General features: G+C 51.2%; 1 protein-coding gene and 4 non-coding genes across 6 annotated transcripts in view; 3 read left to right on the forward strand and 2 right to left on the reverse strand.

The window, feature by feature from the left end:
• LOC105491296 (VAC14 component of PIKFYVE complex) overlaps positions 1-21,025 on the forward strand; it is a 115,322-nt gene that overhangs the window by 6,092 nt on the left and 88,205 nt on the right. For both annotated transcript variants that reach the window (XM_071084901.1, XM_071084902.1), the window contains exons 2-9: positions 9,360-9,510; positions 9,859-10,026; positions 10,889-10,951; positions 11,506-11,613; positions 12,179-12,288; positions 12,592-12,698; positions 13,718-13,852; positions 14,766-14,915. In XM_071084901.1, the coding sequence (XP_070941002.1) occupies positions 9,360-9,510; positions 9,859-10,026; positions 10,889-10,951; positions 11,506-11,613; positions 12,179-12,288; positions 12,592-12,698; positions 13,718-13,852; positions 14,766-14,915 (992 nt within the window). The remainder of the gene's footprint in view (positions 1-9,359; positions 9,511-9,858; positions 10,027-10,888; positions 10,952-11,505; positions 11,614-12,178; positions 12,289-12,591; positions 12,699-13,717; positions 13,853-14,765; positions 14,916-21,025) is intronic.
• On the reverse strand, positions 6,235-6,305 carry TRNAG-GCC (transfer RNA glycine (anticodon GCC)). The gene has a single exon. It is a non-coding gene; the product is annotated as a tRNA-Gly (tRNA).
• On the reverse strand, positions 6,947-7,017 carry TRNAG-GCC (transfer RNA glycine (anticodon GCC)). Its single transcript has one exon. It is a non-coding gene; the product is annotated as a tRNA-Gly (tRNA).
• TRNAG-GCC (transfer RNA glycine (anticodon GCC)) lies at positions 16,293-16,363 on the forward strand. The gene has a single exon. It is a non-coding gene; the product is annotated as a tRNA-Gly (tRNA).
• Positions 17,107-17,177, forward strand: TRNAG-GCC (transfer RNA glycine (anticodon GCC)). Its single transcript has one exon. It is a non-coding gene; the product is annotated as a tRNA-Gly (tRNA).

The following is a 21,025-nucleotide window of genomic DNA, read 5'->3' on the forward strand; positions in this document are numbered from 1 at the left end:
ACGTCTCTAGTGGTCCTGAGCTTTGAGTTGCGTCTGTGGTCCTACCCCCTGAATGCACCTGATCTTGTCTTTGAACTTGGAGTTCAAAAGCCAGCATACATACATGCCCTGCTAGGTGGCCCAGGCCATGCCCCCTGAGAGCCCAAAGCCCCAGGGAGGGCTGCTTGGAGCAGAGCTCCTGAATCGTGCCTCCCTGCCTGCTGGCTGTGGGGGAGGCGAGGCCCTGGAGCTCTGTGAACAGGTGAAAGTTGAACAGGTGAAGGTTGACCTGGTTCTTTGGAGCCTACCACCTCTGTGGGGAAGGTGCCAGAGTCCTGTGTCGCTTCAGGGGGATGCATTCTGAGAAGTGTGGTGTTGGGCAGTTTCATCATTGTGTGAAAACATAGAGTTACTCACACAAACCTAGATGGTGCAGCCTGCCACACACTAGGCCGTATGGTCGAGCCTATTGTCCCTAGTCTACAAACCTGCACAGCATGTGACTGTTGAGTACTTAGGCAATTGTAACACAGTGGTATGTGTGTACCCCAGTATATCTGAACATAGAAATAGTATAGTAAAAATACAATATTATCATCTTACGGGACCACTGTGGAATATGCAGTCTGTTGTTGACCAAAATGTCCTTATATGACACATAACTGTTTTTATTACCCAGTGACTCAAGGTAATTTTTGGAGTGCAGGTCAGAATTCCACCTAGCTTGGCTGTTTATCAGCAGTAGGACCCTGTTTAAATTGTTTAATCCCGGGGTCACAGGCTGGCCCCTAGGAGCTGTGACCTACACACAGACCTGTTTGGTTTGGCCTGAATCACAAAGTATTTTAAATTGAGAAATTTCACAGTGAAATTCAGGTTTCTGGATTATCTTATAGACTTGGGAGATGGGGCCTGCATTCCTGCAAAGCAAATTGGCAGGAGCTTTGCCACCTGTTGGCAGATTAACCAGAGCCTGTTTTACCTCCTGGGCTTTCCCCTGTATCTCCTGCCTGGCCCCTGTGAGCATCTGAGTTTGTGATCTCTGGTTTAACCTCTCTGTGCCTCAGTTTTCTTATCTAAAAAAAAATAGCCCCTTGAAAACATTATGCTAAGTGAAAGAAGCCAACCGTAAAAGGCCACGTATTGTATGATTCTATTTATATAAAATGGCCAGAATAGGCAAATCTGTAGAAACAGAAAGTAGACTCGGGGTTGCCTAGGGCTTGGGGGAAGAGATTCGGGGGAATGGGGAGTGACTGCCAGTGGGTGCAGGGTTTCTTTTGGGGATGGTAAAAAAAATGTTCTACAATTGATGGTGGTGATGGTTGCACAACTTTGTGAATATACAAAAGACTGCTGACACCTGCACTCTAAAATAGTGAATTTATGGTACGTGAATTGTGTCCCAATTTTTAAATTAGTGCTGTTTTGTTACAGTCTGAGGGAAGCAGTTATTCAGTGGTCACAACTACTGTCACCCAAGATTGCAACAAGCCTCCTGCTGTCACCAACTCTTGCTTCTCCTTTGTAGTTTTTTCCACTGGTTGGATCCACTGTATGCTCAGTACGTGCTCATTCCTACATCGTATCTGCTCATTTCTTACCAGTTCATTCCTAGGCCTTTTCAGAGAAGGTCGTGAGCCCTTCCTCAGGGACACATGTTGCGCTTTCCCATTCAGTTTTGGAGACTGGTTAACAAGTGGAAACCAAATTACTTAAACACTCGGCAAAGCAACTGGCCGAAATGTTTACCCAGATCCTCTTCAGGACGCTGCTGCCTGGATATGCCATCTGGGTGTGGTGTGTTGCAGCGAGAGCTGGGATGGATGGTTAGACTTGCCGGGGGAAAAAGCCAGCAGCCCCAAGTCCATGCAGAAAGTTTCACATCACAGGAATAAATGTCACCTATGGGTTTATCTTTACATCCATCTTGGAGCCAGGAGCATAGTGGGTGCCCAGCCGACGTTTATGGAATGAACACAACCTCGTGTGGTGTGTATAAGATCACAGCTTGTCTCTGATTCTGACTTTGCACTAATACTGTTACTTGAGCATGTGCAGTACAGAGCACAGAATATGATTATCTAATTCTCTAAAAGCCCTCTGAAGTCATTGTCATGATCAACCCACCCACAGCTGAGGATATTCCCTCTGAACACATGGGAACCTGAGTTCAGTGGCTAAAACCCCTGCCACCTAGGACAGAGGTTGGGACATGGGGCCATCACCAAATGGCATGGGATTGCAGTTAAACGAAATCACAAATGCAACGTGCCTGGCACACAGTGGGCACCCAACTGGTAGTAGCTGTGCTGTTTGGGGAGGGGCTAGTGTAACATAATGGATGACATTTTAGATCTTGGGGTTAGAAAAGCCTAGATTGGATTTTAAAATCCATCATCTACAACTTGCATGACTTTGTGTATGTTTCTTACTTCTCTGAGCCTCAGTTTCTACAGACTGTAAAATGGGTATAATGGTACTTTTAAGGTTTCAATTAGACCCTGTGTGTAAAGCATGCAGCACATTGCCTGGCAAGTAGTAAGTGCTCAGCTGATGGTTACTTACTCTCTTCCTACGCTCACAGAAGACCAGCGCTAGAGCCTCATTTCAAAACATCTCAAGTAGGCGCCTCATCTGTACTCCCTGTGTGTGGGAGGAATGCCTTGACGATGACCGAGCACTGTGGGGAAGTGTGTAGAGAAAGCTACGTTTCTCTTGGGGGCCTTAGTTCTGCACAAGGGAATTGCCATCTGTAATTCGGTACAATTGGTTTGCAGCTGAAGTGGCTTAGGGAGATGGGAGGCAGGGACTGTGACATAGTTGAAAGGATATGGACTTGGTAGAAGTCAAGGGTTCAGACCTTCCGTGACCCTAGGAGAGGGGCTTGATTTCTCTATGACTGTTTCAGATCCGGAAGATGGGAGTGAAATAATAATAGCTACAGAAGGAGGTGTCCTAAGGAATAATTGGCCCCTGGAATACTCAGCAGAGTATGAGTGCTTAGGAAGTGGTCAACTCAATCATCCTCGTGTGACCTGTGACAGTCTCCTGTGACCGTCACCGTTCTGTGGTACAGAGTTAAGCTAAGGGGTCCTGTGGCTGTGTTGGGTGGCCCCAGGCTCTCCCGTGGCTCGTGAAAGTCCAGATGTGTCTTGCACTGTCCGTGGCTGCGTCTCCTATCGGGGAGTGGGTAGTCGGTGTGGCAGTCTTTGAGACATGGAGGGTGGCGTCAAGAGCTTGACGCTAGCCCCGCTTGGGGCTTGTATCTTCTGGGGCATGGTTGTTCCTGCCATCCTGCAGTGCCACTGGCCAGCTGAGAACCCAGGCTCTGAGCAGTGTCTAGAGGATACCTCTGCAGCCAGGGTTCTTCAGAACTTTTTGGAGGAAACCAGGCAGAAGTGGATTCTGTCCTCTGGTGTGTAAGACAGCAATGTCCATGACCTTCACATTAGTGAAGGTCTCCGGGGATTTGTGATCGTGAGAGTTTCTGGGCCAGATACTAACTTCAAAGCTAGTTCAGCCTCAGATCCCCCACCCCTGGCTCACAACCTGTAGATGAAAGGAGGGATAGTGTGGTCTTTTGAAGTGACACTAAACCTGGAACTGGGAATGCCCAGGTTTTCAACTTCACTTACTCTGCTTCCCCTTGTAGTTGCTTTTTTCGTCTCTGCACTTGCCTTGTGAAGTAGAGACCACACCACAGGCAGGCTGACTAGGGCAGTTCTGGAGCACCTAGTGAGGGGTTAGAGCACGCCTTCAGCTGCCCTTCTGGCATCATCCAAGTCTGTGCACCTTTCCCCGACCACTAGCCACAGCCCTCGTGACCTGAGCCCTTCTCGGTGTGCATTTTCGGGTCCTAGTAATAGTGCCTTTTGGTCCTGCTAACCTGGACTATAAGAGAAGAGGGCGAGGACCGTCCAAATGCGATATTGATTAACCCGCAGGTTAGGTTTGGGTTTGCAAAGCACTGCCATGTCACCAATATGGCAGTGTGAGGTTTTGCCCCAGGTTTTCCCTGCAGCTCAAGCTGCCTATCACCCCTGCCAGTCTTGACAAGTGTTTACCCACCTACTGCACGCAAAGTTCTGGACTCGGAGAGAGGCCTAGTGCTAGAGATGCAGATGCATAGTGCCAGTCCTCAAGTACTTTTTCAAGAAGTTGTGGAGGGGCAGGCATGGTGGCTCACGCCTATAATCCCAGCACTTCCGGAGGCCAAGGTGGATGGATCACTAGAGGCCAGGAGCTCGAGACTAGCCTGGCCAACATGGTGAAACCCCATCTCTACTAAAAATAGAAAAAATTAGCCAGGCATGATGGCAGGCGCCTGTGATTCCAGCTACTCAGGAGGCTGAGGCAGGAGGATTGCTTGAACCCAAGAGGCAGAGGCTGCAGTGAGCTGATATCACGCCACTGCACTCCAGCCTGGGCCACAGAGCGAGACTCTGTCTCAAAGGAGAAAAAAAAAGGTTGTGGAGGTAGGAATCACGCATGAGAAGGAATTAGAAGGAATTTACCTGCTGACATTCCACAGCACGTTTGCTGGGCACAGAATGAGGGGTCCTGAGTCCTTCTGCACTGACTTCGTGGGATCATCAGGAAAGGCGGGGGGTTGGATTTGAGCCAAACTTTGAGGGCTGGGTAGAATGTAGAAGGGACCAGGAGCTTTTCTAGAGAGTGGGTAGATGGGAGGTGCAGCAGAGGGCCAGGCAGGGCGCAGTAAGAAGGCAGGCCTGGCGGGAGTAGAAGCCTGTGCTGGGAGCCCGGCAGGAAGGCTGCAGAGGTCCGCCTGTCCCTGTTTTGCTTGCCCCAAGTGTCAGATAAGGAGGGTGGGCTTGATTCGTGGAACAGATTATTCCTGCCAGTGGCCTAGGGTTGACCCCAGACCCGGTGCTCTCCAGGCTGATATACTGGTGAGGACAGGTTCCATGGGTTTCCCTCCAGCCATTGTCTGCCTGACGCCTGTTTTCCTGGAGATGAAGAATATTCTACCCTTAAGTGCAGGGGTGGAGACAGTAGAAACTTGGAGTTCCTGGGGCCACAGGGCCTGAATGGGCTGTCATTTTTGTAGTGGCCTGGGGTGCTCTGAGTTGAGTCCTAGTGGGACTCTGGTGGGGGAGGCCTTCCAGCTGGTGCCAAGCAGGGACACATTTGCTCTTTGTGAAGATGAGGGGTGGGGAGGGAATGCTGAGCACAGAAATCCACCTTTCCCGTCTCCTCCCTCAGGAGGCCCTGTTACTCTTGCAGGCTGTCACTCTGACATCAGAGCCACCTTCCTCGTAGGCTTCAAAGCTTCCTACACGCCATTCAAACCCATACCACCCGCTGGTGCAGACTGCCCTTCCTCAAGTTCACACCACTCGCGAGCTCATGGCCTTCTGTAGCTCCTCACATCCACCGGGGCTAAATGCCAGTCCCTTTGCCAAGTGTCCAGGGTCCCTCGCTGCATGACTGGGAGCAACTTTTCCAACCCTGTCACCTGTGGCTTTTGTTTCTGCCAAATCAAATGTCTGCTCCTCTTTCTTCTGAGCCTTTGTTCAGCCTCGTCCTCACCAGCTCCAGAATGAACACCTACTCATCCTTCAAAACCCATCTACAATGCTGACCCTTATAGAGCCCTAGTACATCCCTGCCTGGCAGACACCGATCGCTGTCTTTCCAGCCTGCCCCGGCTCATCTCATACTCTTCTGACCAAGTGTTTTTTCTGTTTGCACAGTATTCCTTAAGCCCTCTTCCCACCCTGGCAGAGAGCTCCTTGGGGGCAGGGAATAGCTCTCATCCACTGGCTGCCACACAGGAGTCCCCTCTCCAGTTGCTCGGGGAATGTTTGTGACCTGAAACAGGGAGACCGGAGAGGAGGTGGCTTCAGGGTGGCCTGCGCTGCCGTGCAGGTTGGCTTTCCTTTGGACCCTTTGCTGAAGCCTCGAGGATGTCCCCACTCCCACTCCTAGTGGCGCTGTAACTTGTACCAAGCGGAAACATGTCCTGGCTTCCTGGGCAGGCTGTCTGGGCAGGCGTGGGGAGGCACAGCGGCTCTAGCGGGCCTTGGTGCGTCCCACATCCTGGACTCTTCAAGAACAAGGAGACCAGGTTCTAGATCTTTGCACAATTTAGGAAAATAAGTGTTTTCATCAAAGGCATTTGAAATCCAACTAGAAACAAGTCATTCTCAGTTCTCAGAGTGGATTTATAAATTCTTTAGGCAGTGTGAAAGCCCAAATTCAGTCTCTTAGGATTAATAAAAGCTCTGCTGTTGCATTGGCCGGGAAACGAACCTGGGCCTCCCGCGTGGCAGGCGAGAATTCTACCACTGAACCACCAATACCCAGATGTTAGCAGCTGTGTGTGCACCTCCCTTTAACCCCATTCCTGTGCCTCCTTGCGTGTAAGTTGATTCATAGAATATGAAGCCAGTCTCTGATGCTGCCACATCAGCACAGTTGCAGGAATGGAGCGCTCAGGCTGCAGAAAAGGAGGGAAAAGGCAGGAAGCAGGAGGGTGTACGTGTGCGTGTCCAGTTGATTTGCCTTCAGACCTTGCAACAGAAACCAAAGCTTGAGTCTTTCTTGGTAGCAAAAGTATATTAAAACTTTGGGGGACTTTTTCCCCTCTGATGTTTGAGTCCTCCCACCACATTCTGCCTTTAGTCTTGTGTTAAACTGTGTTACTGTTCTCAGGTTTCATGCCAGCTTCCTGTGGAAGACTGGCCAAGGCTGAGGACAGCACAACAGGAGTCCCCTTAAGGTGCAGGCATCAAGTTCATGGCTCCACAGCCATAGAGAGTACTTCTCTGGAGAACCCAGCAGCTCGCATGTGCACATGTAGCAGGGAAGTGTGGTTCCAGATTTGTGGGCACCCTTGGCTGCTGCAGGTCTCGTGTAGTTGGAGAGACTGACTGGCTCCTCTAGCAGGATGTCTCTGTGAGGAAAACTGGCCAGGAAAAGGCAGAAAAAGCAAACACTGCATTGCATTGGCCGGGAATCGAACCCGGGCCTCCCGCGTGGCAGGCGAGAATTCTACCACTGAACCACCAATGCTCCAGCTGTTTGTTAGAGCATCTGCAGGGCATTTGGCAAGGGGCTGTCTCTGTCAATACTTAGGCACTCTGACAGATGATTGGGTCTCACCTGGCTGGTTTGTCCAGTTTGGGAGACCAGACAAGTTGATGTAGAACCATCCTTGCCCCGCCTTAGTACACTGCTTTGAGAGTTGGGGCCTATGAACTGGAGTTCACCTTCTGTCCAGAGGCCGTGGGTTCATCCACAGTCCCATCCCCATAAAGATCAAAGCAAGGGGCAACTCACAGGCCACTTGTACAGCTCCTTCCTGAAGCACCCATCTCCTCTCCAACGTCCACCAGCCCAGAGCGAGACCTATTTTGTCACCTCTTGCGTGAACAGTGCCTGGTGCATGATGGGTGCTCCATGTGATTGGCTGTATTAAATCTTTACCAAACCACTGCCCGGTCCCTCTTTGAACAGCCTTTTTGCAGGAGTGCTCACTGTCTCACAGGACAGCACATTTGGTTTTAATTACTAGAAAGTCCTATCTCTGATTAGTAGAAAGTGCCTGAGCTGGAACCACACAGACTAATGGACACCTTTTGGACATGATTATTCTTAAAATTCTTCAAGTCAACTTGAGACCCCATTTGTGGAACAGGTGAGCAAGATAACTGCCATGATTGGATGCACACCAAGGAGGGAGAGTGCCTGCAGTTACTTTTTCAAGTCTGAAGACTCTAGACTGCTGTTTTTCCACCTTCAGTGGCTCCACCAGTGTCATCCCTCATGCCTCCTGTCCTCATCTCGCAAGCATCTCCAGGCTCCTTAAGACAGCCTTTCATATGCCCAGCTCCCTGGTACATGAAATCTATTCTTCTAACTGGGGATTCCCAGGTTACCACCAGCAGCCCATCCCGCTGCTGTTCTGTTCTCTGGGGCCCCAGACAAGGGTGCTTACTTCCGCATCCTCACCTCTGCTAACAGGACTCCTTTTGCCAGGAAGGCCCGTTTCTTTCCCTTCTGCCTCCTTCAAGATCCAGCTCCATCCCACTTCCAGGCAGACTTCCCTGACCACCCCAGCTGCCTCTTCTACATCAGTGATCTGGGGCATCCTGCCACCACGTGCCATGTGAGACCTGTCGCCCCAGAGATGCTGTGAGCTTTGGGAGGGCAGAGGCCTGGCCTTCGTATCCATGGGGCTCTGAAAACAGACTAGTCTATCGTGGGGTCAGGCCTCCCTCAGCTCCAGCACTCGGGGCAGGGCCTGCCTGGGGAGTCATCCTCCCTGGGTGACCAGCAGCCGCTCCCTCCCACAAAGGCAGCCTCCCTCCGACCTGCTCCTCTCCCCACCAGCATCACTGCCCAGGGAGACACCTTGGGGACACTGTCTACCCTACCCTCCTCTCCCCTCTTGTATCAGCTATTAATGCTTTTCCATTTAATTCTAGAAACATTCCCCGCTGCTCTTTCCGACTGCCTCAGTCACATTTCAGGACCTCCTTACCCCATAGCTACAGTGCTCTCCTGAACGTCCCCAGCATCAGTCTCCCGTCAAACCCATGCCTGCCCCAGCCCTGCTTCTCCAAGCCACCACCGGCGATGTCCAGTTGGAACATGGGGCTGAGCGTGTCATCCCTTGCTGGAAAACTTCCACCAGCTCATCGTTTCCTTACCTGTCTCTAGCCACTCCTTCCACACGCTGGAACCCTCGTCCCGTTCCAGATATGCCATGTCAGCTTGCGTGGCCTTGGCCTGGTTCTTCCCTATGCCCGAGGTGCCCTGCCTTCCTTTCTTTACCTGGAAAGTGCCTGTTACTGTTTTTAAGATCTGACTCAACTGGCACCTCCCTGTAGCCCTCCCGGACAGCCCGAGGAGACGGAGCTCATTGCATTTTCTTGCTTCTGTGATATCACTGGCGCCACTTTGCTACAACTATTTGTTTGCACGTGGATCTTACCCATTACGCTGGGGCCTGTGTCCTAGCAACGTCCCTAGAAATAGTCGCTCAGACGCAGAGGGTTTCTGAGATGCACGGATGGAAAGCTGAGTAAATGTTGAATAAAGACAGTTTATCAACTGATGATGCATTGTACTTTTTTGGTCCCAATGACACATTCATTTGCATTCTCTGAGATTCCCAGAAGTGAGCTAGCACCACTGTTCCTTATTCCATTGTACATAGAGGGAAACTGAGACCCAGAATAGGGAAACAACCATGGCTCAGCCAGCAACAGAACTGAGACCTGCCCTGAGACGCCCATCTCCCAATTCCTCTTTCCAAACAGGTCATCTCCCTTCCTCATTGCAGCCCCAGGCCCTGGAGGCCGCAGCAGAGGTAGCCTGATTTCCACAGCCCCTCTCTCCTCTCTCTCCAGGCTGGTCCGGGAGTTCGTGGCCCAGAACAATACCGTGCAAATCAAGCATGTGATCCAGACCCTGTCCCAGGAGTTTGCCCTGTCTCAGCACCCCCACAGCCGGAAAGGGGGCCTCATCGGCCTGGCCGCCTGCTCCATCGCACTGGGCAAGGTGGGCCTTTCACTCAAGGAACAGACATACCAGTCCCGGCCTTGACGCTAACCAAGCCATCCAGACGCCCTCCCTCTCAAGACCCAGCAGGGCATTGCAGACCTGTGTTTTATTACCACTCTGTCCACACCTGAGACCAGCAAGTCTGGCTTTGCGGCCCGGCAGCCTGGTCCCCTAGGCGTGGGCCCTCTCCTGGGTAGCAGACTTGGGAAGGGTCTTTGAGTCCAGCTCTGGCACAAAGGCCTGAGCACCTCCAAGGGAGGTGGGATGTCAGCTGGCACTGCAGCCTGCAGGGCCTGGGCTCCGACCCATTCTGATCTGTCTTCTATTCCTCCTGCCCCCTCGCAGGACTCAGGACTCTACCTGAAGGAGCTGATCGAGCCAGTGCTGACCTGCTTCAATGATGCAGACAGCAGACTGCGCTACTATGCCTGCGAGGCCCTCTACAACATCGTCAAGGTGGCCCGGGGCGCTGTGCTGCCTCACTTCAACGTTCTCTTTGACGGGCTGAGCAAGGTAACCGCCCTCCTCCTCCTCCTCCTCGCTGGGCTGCGCTTGGTTCACCCACTTCGCTTGACCTTCTGGAACACTGGACCCCTTTTCCCAGATGCAGGCAGAGGAAACAAGCATGTGGCTGCAAGGGACACTTATTGTCTATTGAATCTAATCATTTTTAATGGATTTGCGTTTATACCTTTTTTCATTTCTCTTTTAATTCATTTTGATGGCATTTGATGTAAGTATCAGTCTGTCACACAGTAGAGGGGAGAAACTGATAGTCTGTGAAACACTCGCCTCCCTGGTAGAAGGAGATGATGCTGAAGCCGTCACCCAGACCATACTTCCCCTGTAGGGAGGGCCACGCTTAGTCTAGCTCATAAGTGCCCCAGAAAAAGCTCATGCTCTCCTCCATTCCTCTCGCAGCCTGGTGGAGTTCTCCTCCCAGGCGCAGAGCAGCCCTGCAATGCTGCTGCCCCTACAGAATGCCATGGAAGTTTCTAGAGTATCAGCCTCGCAGCTACCCTGTCCCCTCCTCCAGGAGTGGAACGAGGACCCAGCGCTTGAAGATTGGAAACCCCTGGGGAAGGCTGACGGGAAGCGGCCCCGTGACCCAGTCACGACAGGGAACGGGAACCCCAGCGGGTCATAGGAGAAGTCCCTGAACAGAAGGGTGTTTCCTAAATCTGCTCATCGGCCGACTCCACTGTCCCCACTCCCACTTTCCCAGCCCTTCTCAAATGTGTTCGCTGAGAGGGGGGCCTGCTGGATGTTCCGGGCTGCACCAAGGCCCCGGCTGCGGGTTTGCAGGAAATCCCTGGTGTTGCATCCGACCGTGACCCTCGCCTCTGTGTCCCTCCCCTCTCTGTGCCTCTTGCAGCTGGCGGCCGACCCAGACCCCAATGTGAAAAGCGGATCTGAGCTCCTAGACCGCCTTTTAAAGGTATTTGTACTTCATCCCCACTTTTATTTCTATAATCTATTTCTCCCATCTGTCTGTACAGCTTAGAAATTCTGTCATTGGGAATGTTCTTCTTGAATTTAAAATATATTTTAAATTTACATGTACTCCCTGGTGTGCAGTTCTATGACAAGAATATAGAGCTCGATCACCACTATCAAATACAGAACTGTGCCATCACCTGAAATGTCCCCTTTTGTTGCCGCCACCTAAAGCAAAGAAGCTTGCCTGTCACTTTCCACACCACCCTGGCTCTGACACAGGGGCCTGGGCATTCCATCCAGACCACAGAGAGTAGGGTCTTGCCATTCAATTGGTTCTCTCTACTCTGATTCCTGCTTTTAATCTACCCATTTTGCGTGTCCCGTGGACTGGGACAGGATGAATAGTCCAGAGACCTCTTAGGCCTAGCTCGGAATCTGCCGTTTTCCTCGGTGGCCGCCTGAGCGCTGGAGCCAGCCCTGGGCCAGTGATTCAGCGAGGTCAGGCAACCCTGGTCTCAGGCTCTCGGCAGCTCACTTTCCTCCGATCCACAGGACATCGTGACTGAGAGCAACAAGTTTGACCTGGTGAGCTTCATCCCCTTGTTGCGAGAGAGGATTTACTCCAACAACCAGTATGCCCGGCAGTTCATCATCTCCTGGGTAAGGCCTGACTGGACACCATTTCTCCAGCCTCCAGTTTGGAAAATCTGCTCCCTAGCACACTCTTGTCAGGTCCTTTGGCTGTAGGAACCCTCCATGCTCTCCCTCGAATAGCCATTAACACCTGATAATTCAAAAACGCCTCATTCAGCTTTGCCCCCGAAACCCACCATGTTGGCCCTAAAGGGGTCCAGTTCTTGTTGTCCCTGAAGGGGGTTCAGTTCTTTCCTTGTGCCAGAAAACACCCGGGTTTCTCTTTAAAGCCAGCAGTACTACTTTCAGCAATCTCACTTTTTCTAGCCTTGTCTGTCCTTCCCCATCCATCCCCTTCTCCCCTGGGCATCCGAATTTCCTTAGAGTCAAATTACCATTCCCCTGCACATTTAACAAAAAATGCTGGCTGTCCCTGCCAGCACCCTCCTCCCCCATGGGACGCCTGCACTGCAGGGCAGTGCGGTCTCAGCAGGGTCCCCTTCCCACGGCCCAGTCCCAGAGGCTTTGGTGAGCGGGAGACAGGGTTCTGGAGCTAGTGTGACTTCCCCTCCTGTTTCCTTCCCCTGGTCAGATCCTGGTTCTGGAGTCGGTGCCAGACATTAACCTGCTGGATTACCTGCCGGAGATCCTGGATGGACTCTTCCAGATCCTGGGCGACAATGGCAAAGAGATTCGCAAAATGTGAGTGGAGTAAGGGGCGGGAAGCTGCTACCTGCTGCCACCCCTGGCTGTGCCCGTGTGCTTCATGCCCACAGACAGACAGCACAGGAGGGCAGGAAGTTAGCACTTTTTCCTGGCTCTTGTGCTTCTCGCTTTGAGGAGTCAAGAGCCCATCAATCCCCAGCATCTGAAAATGATCATGTGACAGGTCCAGAAGCCAAGCCGCCCTCTGGGTGGCTGACCCAGCACGGAAATGGGGCTGGTTGAGGCTTCTCCAGCCCTGGCTGACTCTCGCTGTTTCCACTTTCCTGTTCTTGTTTATAGGTGTGAGGTTGTTCTTGGAGAATTCTTAAAAGAAATTAAGAAGAACCCCTCCAGTGTGAAGTTTGCTGAGATGGCCAACATCCTGGTGATCCACTGCCAGACCACGGGTGAGTGTGGGGGGAGGGCCCACAGCCACGGCTGCCACTGCCACTGCCACTGCCACCTCCGCAGAAGCACCTTTCACCATCTCAGCTTCAGTGAAGGGGTAGGAGAGATTCCTGGAAAGAGTGTTAGCCAGTGCGACACCAGGCCCTGGGAGAGGTGGAGCGCCAGGCCTCTCAGAGGGAGGTCTGGGTTCTGTCACCGCAGAGGCACAGAGGTCCTTTCACCTGGTGTGTGTGGCCTCTGTGAAATAAGATCTGGAGGTTTCCTTGCTGGCGAACTTGGCCTTAGCCCTGAGACTTGAAATGCATGGAGCTTGGGATTATGTATCTGTTCACTTCTGCTGAGTGTCAAACCACCGCAAAACATCATTCCCTAAAACAACAGTCACTTACCATGAGTCTGTGGGTCACCTGAGTGGTTCCACTCACTTGGGCCAGGCTTGGCTGGGCTCAGTCAAGTACCTGCTTTAACTGTAGGGTTGCTGGAGTGAATGGGCCACAGTGGCCTCGCTCATGTCTGGCAGTTGTCTGGCTCATGGTATGCTGGGACCATGGGGACAGCACGTGTCTCATCGTCCAGCAGGCTAGCCTGGGCATGCTCATATGGTATCAGTGGGACTCCAAGACAGTAGAAGTGAGCAAGGCCTGTTGAGGCCTAGGCTTGAACCAGCCACATCATCACTTCCACCACATCCCATTGGCCAAAGAAGCAAGGCCAACCCAGATTCAAGGGCTGGAGAAGTTAATTCCACTTCTTGATGAGAGGAGGAGCAGAGTCCCAGTGCAGAGGGTCAGGGATGCAGCTGCCCTTACAGTCTAGCACAGGATTGTAGCTCTGTCCCAGCCTGTGTCTCCACCTTCGGAAGGCAAAGCACATAGGTAATAGAGTATTGGTGAGGCTGGAAGCCGTTAAGCGCTCGGGTTCCACAGGCCGCCAGCCCCATCCCATGTGTATGGTCAGTGAGAGGGAGCACTCGGGTTGCGCGTGCTGGCCCCTCTGAACCCCCTGATTCCTCTTCCAGATGACCTCATCCAGCTGACAGCCATGTGCTGGATGCGGGAGTTCATCCAGTTGGCGGGCCGCGTCATGCTGCCCTACTCCTCTGGGATCCTGACTGCTGTCTTGCCCTGCCTGGCCTACGATGACCGCAAGAAAAGTATCCTTTGCTCTGGGAGAGAAGAATTGAGAGAAGCCCCAAAGGGATTATGAAGTTGAGGGACCCTGCACTGGGGGCTGGGGGCTCTCTTAGGATCCATCACACTTCCATAGTCCCTAGCAGCTTAGGAAAAAGAGGTGGAGCCAAACATGGATTGAGAAAGCCGGGGACCTGGGGTTGAACCTTGCCTGGTTACTTGCAGATCTGGAGCAGCTTTCCCGGGCCCCAAAGTTCCAACCCTCTGAGCCCACACTGCCCGACCTTGGGCTGGGGAAATCTCGTTGGTGGGAGGGTTTAGGAAGGGGTCCTAAGAGAAGAAATAGGCACATTTCACAGGGGCACCAGTATGGCAAGGAGAGCAGGGACTCAGTTCGGACAGCCTGTCTGCCCAACGTAGCCCTGAGACGACTGAGCTCCAGACTAGGAATACCAGGTTCAGAGAAGCCGCCTCTGGCTGGGACCACTCTATATTAACCCATTTTGTGTTGCTATAAAGGAATACGTGAGGCTGGGTAATTTATAAAGAAAAGGGGTTCCTTCAGCTCCTGGTTCTGCAGACTGTACAGGAGGCATGGTGCCAGCATCTGCTTGGCTTCTGGTGAGGCCTCAGGAAGCTTTTAGTCATGGCAGAGGCGGAGGGGAAGCCAGCAGGTCACATGGCAAGAGCGGGAGCAAGAGGGGTGGGAGGCTCTTTGAAAGAACCAGCCCCCACACAAATAATAATAGAGGGAGAACTCACCCAACTCACTCAGTACCATGGGGAGGGCACCAAGCCATTCGTGAGGGATCCACCCCCGTGACCCAAACCACTCCCACCAGGCCCCCCTTCCAACACTGGGAATCGCATTTCAGCAAGAGATTTGGAGGGATAGGCATCCAAACCAGATGATGCTCCTTACATCAGTGGACTCAGGCATCAAAGAGGTGGCCAACGTGTGCAACCAGAGCCTGATGAAGCTGGTCACCCCCGAGGACGACGAGCCGGATGAGCTGAGACCCGGGCAGAGGCAGGCAGAGCCCGCCCCTGACGATGCCCTGCCAAAGCAGGAGGGCACAGCCAGTGGTGAGTAGACTGCACCCCTACCCCTCACCTCCTGTTGGGGGCCCGGGAAGCCAGAAGTCATGGGACTTGCCTTGGAGCCTCACTTAAGCAGCCAGGACATATATAATATGTCACTCACATAATTGTAGCAGCAACCCAGCGCAGTGGCAGCGGTGGTTATCCCCCATTCTGCAGACAGGACACGGGGAAGCTGAGCAGCATGGCCACACACTCGCAGCTAGTGAAGGCTGGAACCGGATTGGAACCCAGGCAGGCTGTCTCCAGCAGCCATGATCTTAACCCTTACTGCCTCAAAGACCATGAAGGCTTTCCTTCATCTTTTTCCTGGGTTCAGCTATAGGAAATAGTTTTCAGGGCAGGAAGGTCTGAAGCATGGGAGGAGTACCAGGATTCAGCACTTGATTCTTGGCCGTAGACATCCAGCCACCCAGAAGCCTGGCTGCCTTTACCATGCGGGTCATTCTCAGGGTGGGAGGGTTAAGAAAGCTCTAGCTTCGATTGATTCTGTACTTGAAAATTCTATTGCCCAAATAAGTGCCTTTAAAAAGTGAAGTTGCTCTGCTCTCCTTTCAGACTCCTCTAACATAATTTTCTTGTTTACCTGTAAGGTAAAGAAAACCACATTATAAGAAACCGCATTTATGACTAGGCTGGGTAATCCCAGTACTTTGGGAGTCTGAGGCAATCTGCATGAACTCAGGAGTCTGAGACCAGCCTGGGCAACATGGCAAAACCCCATCTCTAAAAAAAAAATATTAATAAATTAGCCGGGTGTGGTGGTGCGTGCCTATAGTCCCAGCTCCTCAGGAGGCTGAAGTGGGAGGATCACTTGAGCCCAGGAGCCCAGGAGGCAGAGGTTGCAGTGAGCTATGATCACACCGCTGTATTCCAACCCAGGTAACAGAGAAACACCCTGTCTCAAAACAAAACAAAAACACATTTATGCCGACTGGCATCTGGAATTTGACTCCAAATGTTATCTGGAACCCTGATGCTTTCATATTTCTTGGGTCTCTGTCCTCACCAAGAGGTCACTGATCAGCTTTGGGGTGATGTCCTCCTTTGCCGAAGCAGCCAGAGAATAAACTGAGGTATAACCTACTCAGATCTTTAAGGATAACAGAGTAAGGTTTGGAACCTGCCCACAGGAGCCAAAAGAATTGCTGAGAATTCTCCCATTGCCATTCATGTACTTTTCTTTTGTACAGCTGAGCAGAATGTCAGGCATGCATGCCCCACCTCCTCCCGTGGGTTTGGCTGGTAAAATCCAGCAGCCATCCATGCTGGACCCATCTCAGGTGTCAGGTTACAGCTGTGCCAGCACAGCTGTGAGCCAGAGCAACAAAACAGCTGGAGGCAGAACAGCACTCAGCTGGAGCATTGGTGGTTCAGTGGTAGAATTCTCGCCTGCCACGCGGGAGGCCCGGGTTCGATTCCCGGCCAATGCAGCAGCTGCAAGCTTTTTGGCAGCTCCTGGAAAAAGAAAACTTGGAGAAGTAAGTTAACTTGGAGAGAGAAGCTAGTGCGGGCCTTCAAAGGGAGGAGCTTTTTTACTGGGAGAAACTGGAAGACTCGGGGATACATATTTTATGACCTCTCACTGAAATATGAGTGTTTGATTTTTGTTTTCTAATTCTCATTTTAGAAAATTTGGAAAGGAGAGAAAAATGCAAAGAAACAAGACTATCCCCAACAGGCAATGAGTATTCAAATTTTGACTTATTTTTTCCAGTTTTTAGTATAGACATAGTTAAGATCATAGAACTTACACAGCTTCACCTTCTGCTCTGTTTGAAGTTCACAGTGCCTCTTAAGCCATAGTCAGAAGATAGAGTAACAGTTGCCTGGGTTTGAAGAAAAGGAGAATTGGGACTGGCTACTCACAGATGCCTGGTTTCTTTTTGGGGTGATGGAGATGTTCTAGAATTAAATAGAGGTGATGGGTACACAGCTTCATAAATGTGCTATACCTAGTTGAACACTGGAAAATGGTGAATTTTTTATGTGAAATCTTATATGAATTATATCTGAATTAAAAAAAAAAAAAAAAAGGCAGTGCCTATTCCTTTAAATTAGAACCCACAGCCCCTGCCACCTTTCTGCTTATGTGGTAAGAAGTCGAGCCCGCTGGAAAGGAACCACTCCATCCTGTGGGTCGTGGCCTCAACTAAAAACATCTCTGCCAGCTGGAGCATTGGTGGTTCAGTGGTAGAATTCTCGCCTGCCACGCGGGAGGCCCGGGTTCGATTCCCGGCCAATGCAGCCTGTCTACCTTTTTAGATGGTTTTCCTGAGCATTTTTTCACACAGCTGCTTGCCCAGGAGAGTATTATCCTAACCAGGATACATTCATGCTTCTTGGCTCTGAATTTTACTGCCTCATAAACAGCATTTCAGCAGATGAAAAGCTCACTTTGTACTAGTTCCCAGAGAAGGTAACAGCTAATTTGGGGCCTTGACATCCACTCTCAGCCCAGCTTAGCTTGTAACTAACTAATCACTAGTCTTTTACCAAGGTGCCCAGGAGAAAGTCCCCGCCAGCCACAAGACAGAGATGACTTTGCTGGTGAGGGACAGGTTCATCACAGCCTCTCCTGCTCGCTCTTCTCTCTCTGCTCCCTCTGTTCCCACCCGGTTCCACCTGGCTGGAGATAGGACCTCCTGCCTGGCCTTCCTTGTTTACTTGTGCTGATCTGGGACAGCACCACATTCCTCATGGCACACCTCCGGGCAAGAACCTTTGTGTGTGTGCACATTTGCACCCCTGCCCCACCCTCTGGATCTTCTCCCTCCTCCTCTAACCACAGGACTTCCAGTCAGGCAGCCCCTCATCTGTGCCTCTTCACTTACTCTGACTCCGCCTTGGCCTGCCACTTGGGGCCATCCACAGCACTGTGCCCTTTCCCTGGTTCTGAGTTCTTAGGGCACTTAGCGTGTCCAGCCTGGTCCTCTCCAGGACGTGTCCTGATTGTCTCAGGAATGGCAGCAGAGATTCTGGGGTCTGAACAACCTGCCTATGAGTCCTGCTGACTTTATATCTGTTCCCCTCAGACAGCTGCCTGCCCTTTCTAAGCCTCAGATTTCTTATTCATTAAGTAGGGTAACAATGGTAATACCTAACCTATACTATGGTTGTGTGTTTCAGACAAAATTTTTGCATGTAAATCACTTAGCACATGACAAACACTAACGGGTGCTTCAGTGGTTGTTTTAATACATGTTTATGGCTGGGCACGGTGACTCATGCCTGTAATCCCAGCACTTTGGGAGGCTGAGGCAGGCGGATCCTTTGAGGTCAAGAGTTCGAGACCAGCCTTGCCAACATGGTGAAACCCCATCTCTACTAAAAATACAAAAATTAGGGGCCGGACACGGTGGCTCACGCCTGTAATCCCAGCACTTTGGGAGGCCGAGGTGGGCGGATCACGAGGTCAGGAGTTCGAGACCAGCCTGGCCTGCATGGTGAAACCCCATCTCTACTAAAACAAAAAATTAGCCAGGCATAGTGGTGCACACCTATAGTCCTAGCTACTTGAGAGGCTGAGGCAGGAGAATTGCTTGAACCTGGAAGGTGGAGGTTGCAGTGAGCCGAGATCACACCATTGCAGCCTGGGCAACAGAGCAAGATTCCATCTCAAAAATAAAAAAAAACCTGGTAGAATTTTTTTAAACAAGGACCACAAGCAAAAATTATTTAAAAAAAAAAAAAAAAAAAAAAAAGGCCGGGTGCAGTGGCTCACGCCTGTAATCCCAGCACTTTGGGAGGCTGAGGCTGGTGGATCACGAGGTCAGGAGATCGAGACCATCCTGGCTAACATGGTGAAACCCCATCTCTACTAAAAATACAAAAATATTAGCCGGGCGAGGTAGCGGGCGCCTCTAGTCCTAGCTACTCGGGAGGCTGAGGCGGGAGAATGGCGTGAACCTGGGAGGCGGAGCTTGCAGTGAGCCGAGATTGTGCCACTGCACTCCAGCCTGGGTGACAGAGCAAGACTCTGTCTCAAAAAAAACAGATTGAAACACACCATATTTAAATTAAAAGCTGAAGCTGGTGTGGTGGTACGTATCTTTAATCCCAGCTACTCAGGTTGCTGAGGCAGAAGGATACCTTGAGCCCAGGAATTTGAGTCCAGCCTGGGCAATATAGCGAGACCCCATCTCAAAACAAGATAAAATTGGTGTAACTGAAAAAAGGTTAAAAGTTACAAGGCAAGACCCAGACTGGGAGAAGATATTTGCAATGTATTTTGTCATTAAAGAGTTAGTATCCAAACACAAGAAAGAGCTCCTTTAAGTCAGAAAAAAAAATGGAAGAAAAACGTGAAAGTCCATGACAGGGCCATTAATCTTTTATGTAACAAATGGGCCAGGTGCTGTGGCTCATGCCTGTAATCCCAATACTTTGGGAGGTTGAGGCAGGAGGATTGCTTAAAGCCAGGAGTTCGAAACCAGCCTGGGCAACAAAGTGAGAGACCCTGTCCCTACAAAAATAGTAATTTTTAAAAATTAGCTGGGCGAGGTGGCACATACCTTTAGTCCCAACTACTTGGGAGGCTGAAGCAGGAGGATATCCTGAGCCCAGGAGCTTGAGGCTGCAGTGAGCCATGATCACGCCACTGCAGCTTGGGGGAAGAGAATGAGACCCCATTTCTAAAAAACAAGATAAAAATGCTACCATGGCTCTTACGATATGGCGGGTGTTATTTTAAACACCTAACAAATGTTAGCTCTTTCATTGTCATAGCAAGCTTAGGGTATAGGTACTGTCATTACCCCATTGTATAGGTGAAGAAAGGGAAGCAAAGTCAAGTGACTTGCCCAAGGTCACACAGCTAGAAGGTAGGGGGAGTCAGGGCCCAAACCCAGGCCAAAAGGCTGCAGAGTCTGTGCCCACAAGCACCGTGTTAGGCTGCAGTTCTCTGAGGAGGGAATTCATACACAAGGGCAACAAAAGATGCTCCGTTTGGGAATTAGAGAATTGCAAAGAAAAGCAAGGTATCAGCCAGGCGCAGTGGCTCACACTGTAATCCCAGCACTTTGGGAGGCCGAGGTAGGTGGATCACAAGGTCAGGAGTTCAAGACCAGCCTGGCCAAGATGGTGAAACCCCATCTCTACTAAAAAATACAAAAAATTAGCTGGGCGCGGTGGCAGGCGCCTATGATGCCAGCTACTCGGGAGGCTGAGGCAGGAGAATCGCTTGAACTCGGAGGGCGAAGGTTGCAGTGAGCCAGGATCGTACCACTGCACTCTAGTCTGGGCAAGAGAGTGAGACTCCGTCTCAAAAAAAAAAAAAAAAAAGAAAAGGTATCTTTTTTACTCATCCAGTTGGCAAACGTAAAAGATTACTAATCACTTTGGGAGGCCAAGGTGGGTGGGTCACGAGGTCAGGAGATCGGGACCATCCTGGCCAATATGGTGGTGAAACTCCGTCTCTACTAAAAATATAAAAAATTAGCCAGGCGCGGTGGTGGGTGCATGTAGTCCCAGCTACTCAGGAGGCTGAGGCAGGAGAATCACTTGAACCCAGGAGGCGGAGGTTGCAGTGAGCTGAGATTGCGCCACTGCACTCCAACCTGGCGACAGAGCAAGACTCCGTCTCAAAAAAAAAAAAAAAAAAGATACTAATATTCCTGTGTGAGGCTTTAGAAGGGGTGACTGCTCTTCCGATTTGGAAATACATATAAATTGGTAGAACCTTCCTAAAGGACACTACCTATTAAAATAAGAAGTGCCCAATCCTTCCCCTCAGGAGTCCCACCCTGCATGGAAGCACAGGAGAGATGCAAGAGTGAAAATCAGGAGACAATCGAAATTAATTTGAGGCCAATTTCTGATGCCACATTATTTCATCTAAAAGATGAAATTTTTTTAGATGATATTTCTAAAAGATGCCCTCCAGGGGCGTGGAGTCGTGGCTGCTGTTCCAGTCTATCCTGCCCAGCTTTCCCCAGCTTTTCCTCACCTTTCCCCAGGCCCTGGTCTAGCAGACAGACCCTAGGCTGCCTGGGCCTTGGCACTAGGAGGACGAGCATCTCAGCGGGCCCAGTCCCCTGCCACGGCTGCCCTTGTCCCCTCTGAGCTGCATCCTGGGTCTACAGGGGACAGGCGGC

This window comes from Macaca nemestrina, chromosome 18 (genome assembly GCF_043159975.1).
Source record: "Macaca nemestrina isolate mMacNem1 chromosome 18, mMacNem.hap1, whole genome shotgun sequence".
Taxonomy (NCBI): domain Eukaryota; kingdom Metazoa; phylum Chordata; class Mammalia; order Primates; family Cercopithecidae; genus Macaca; species Macaca nemestrina.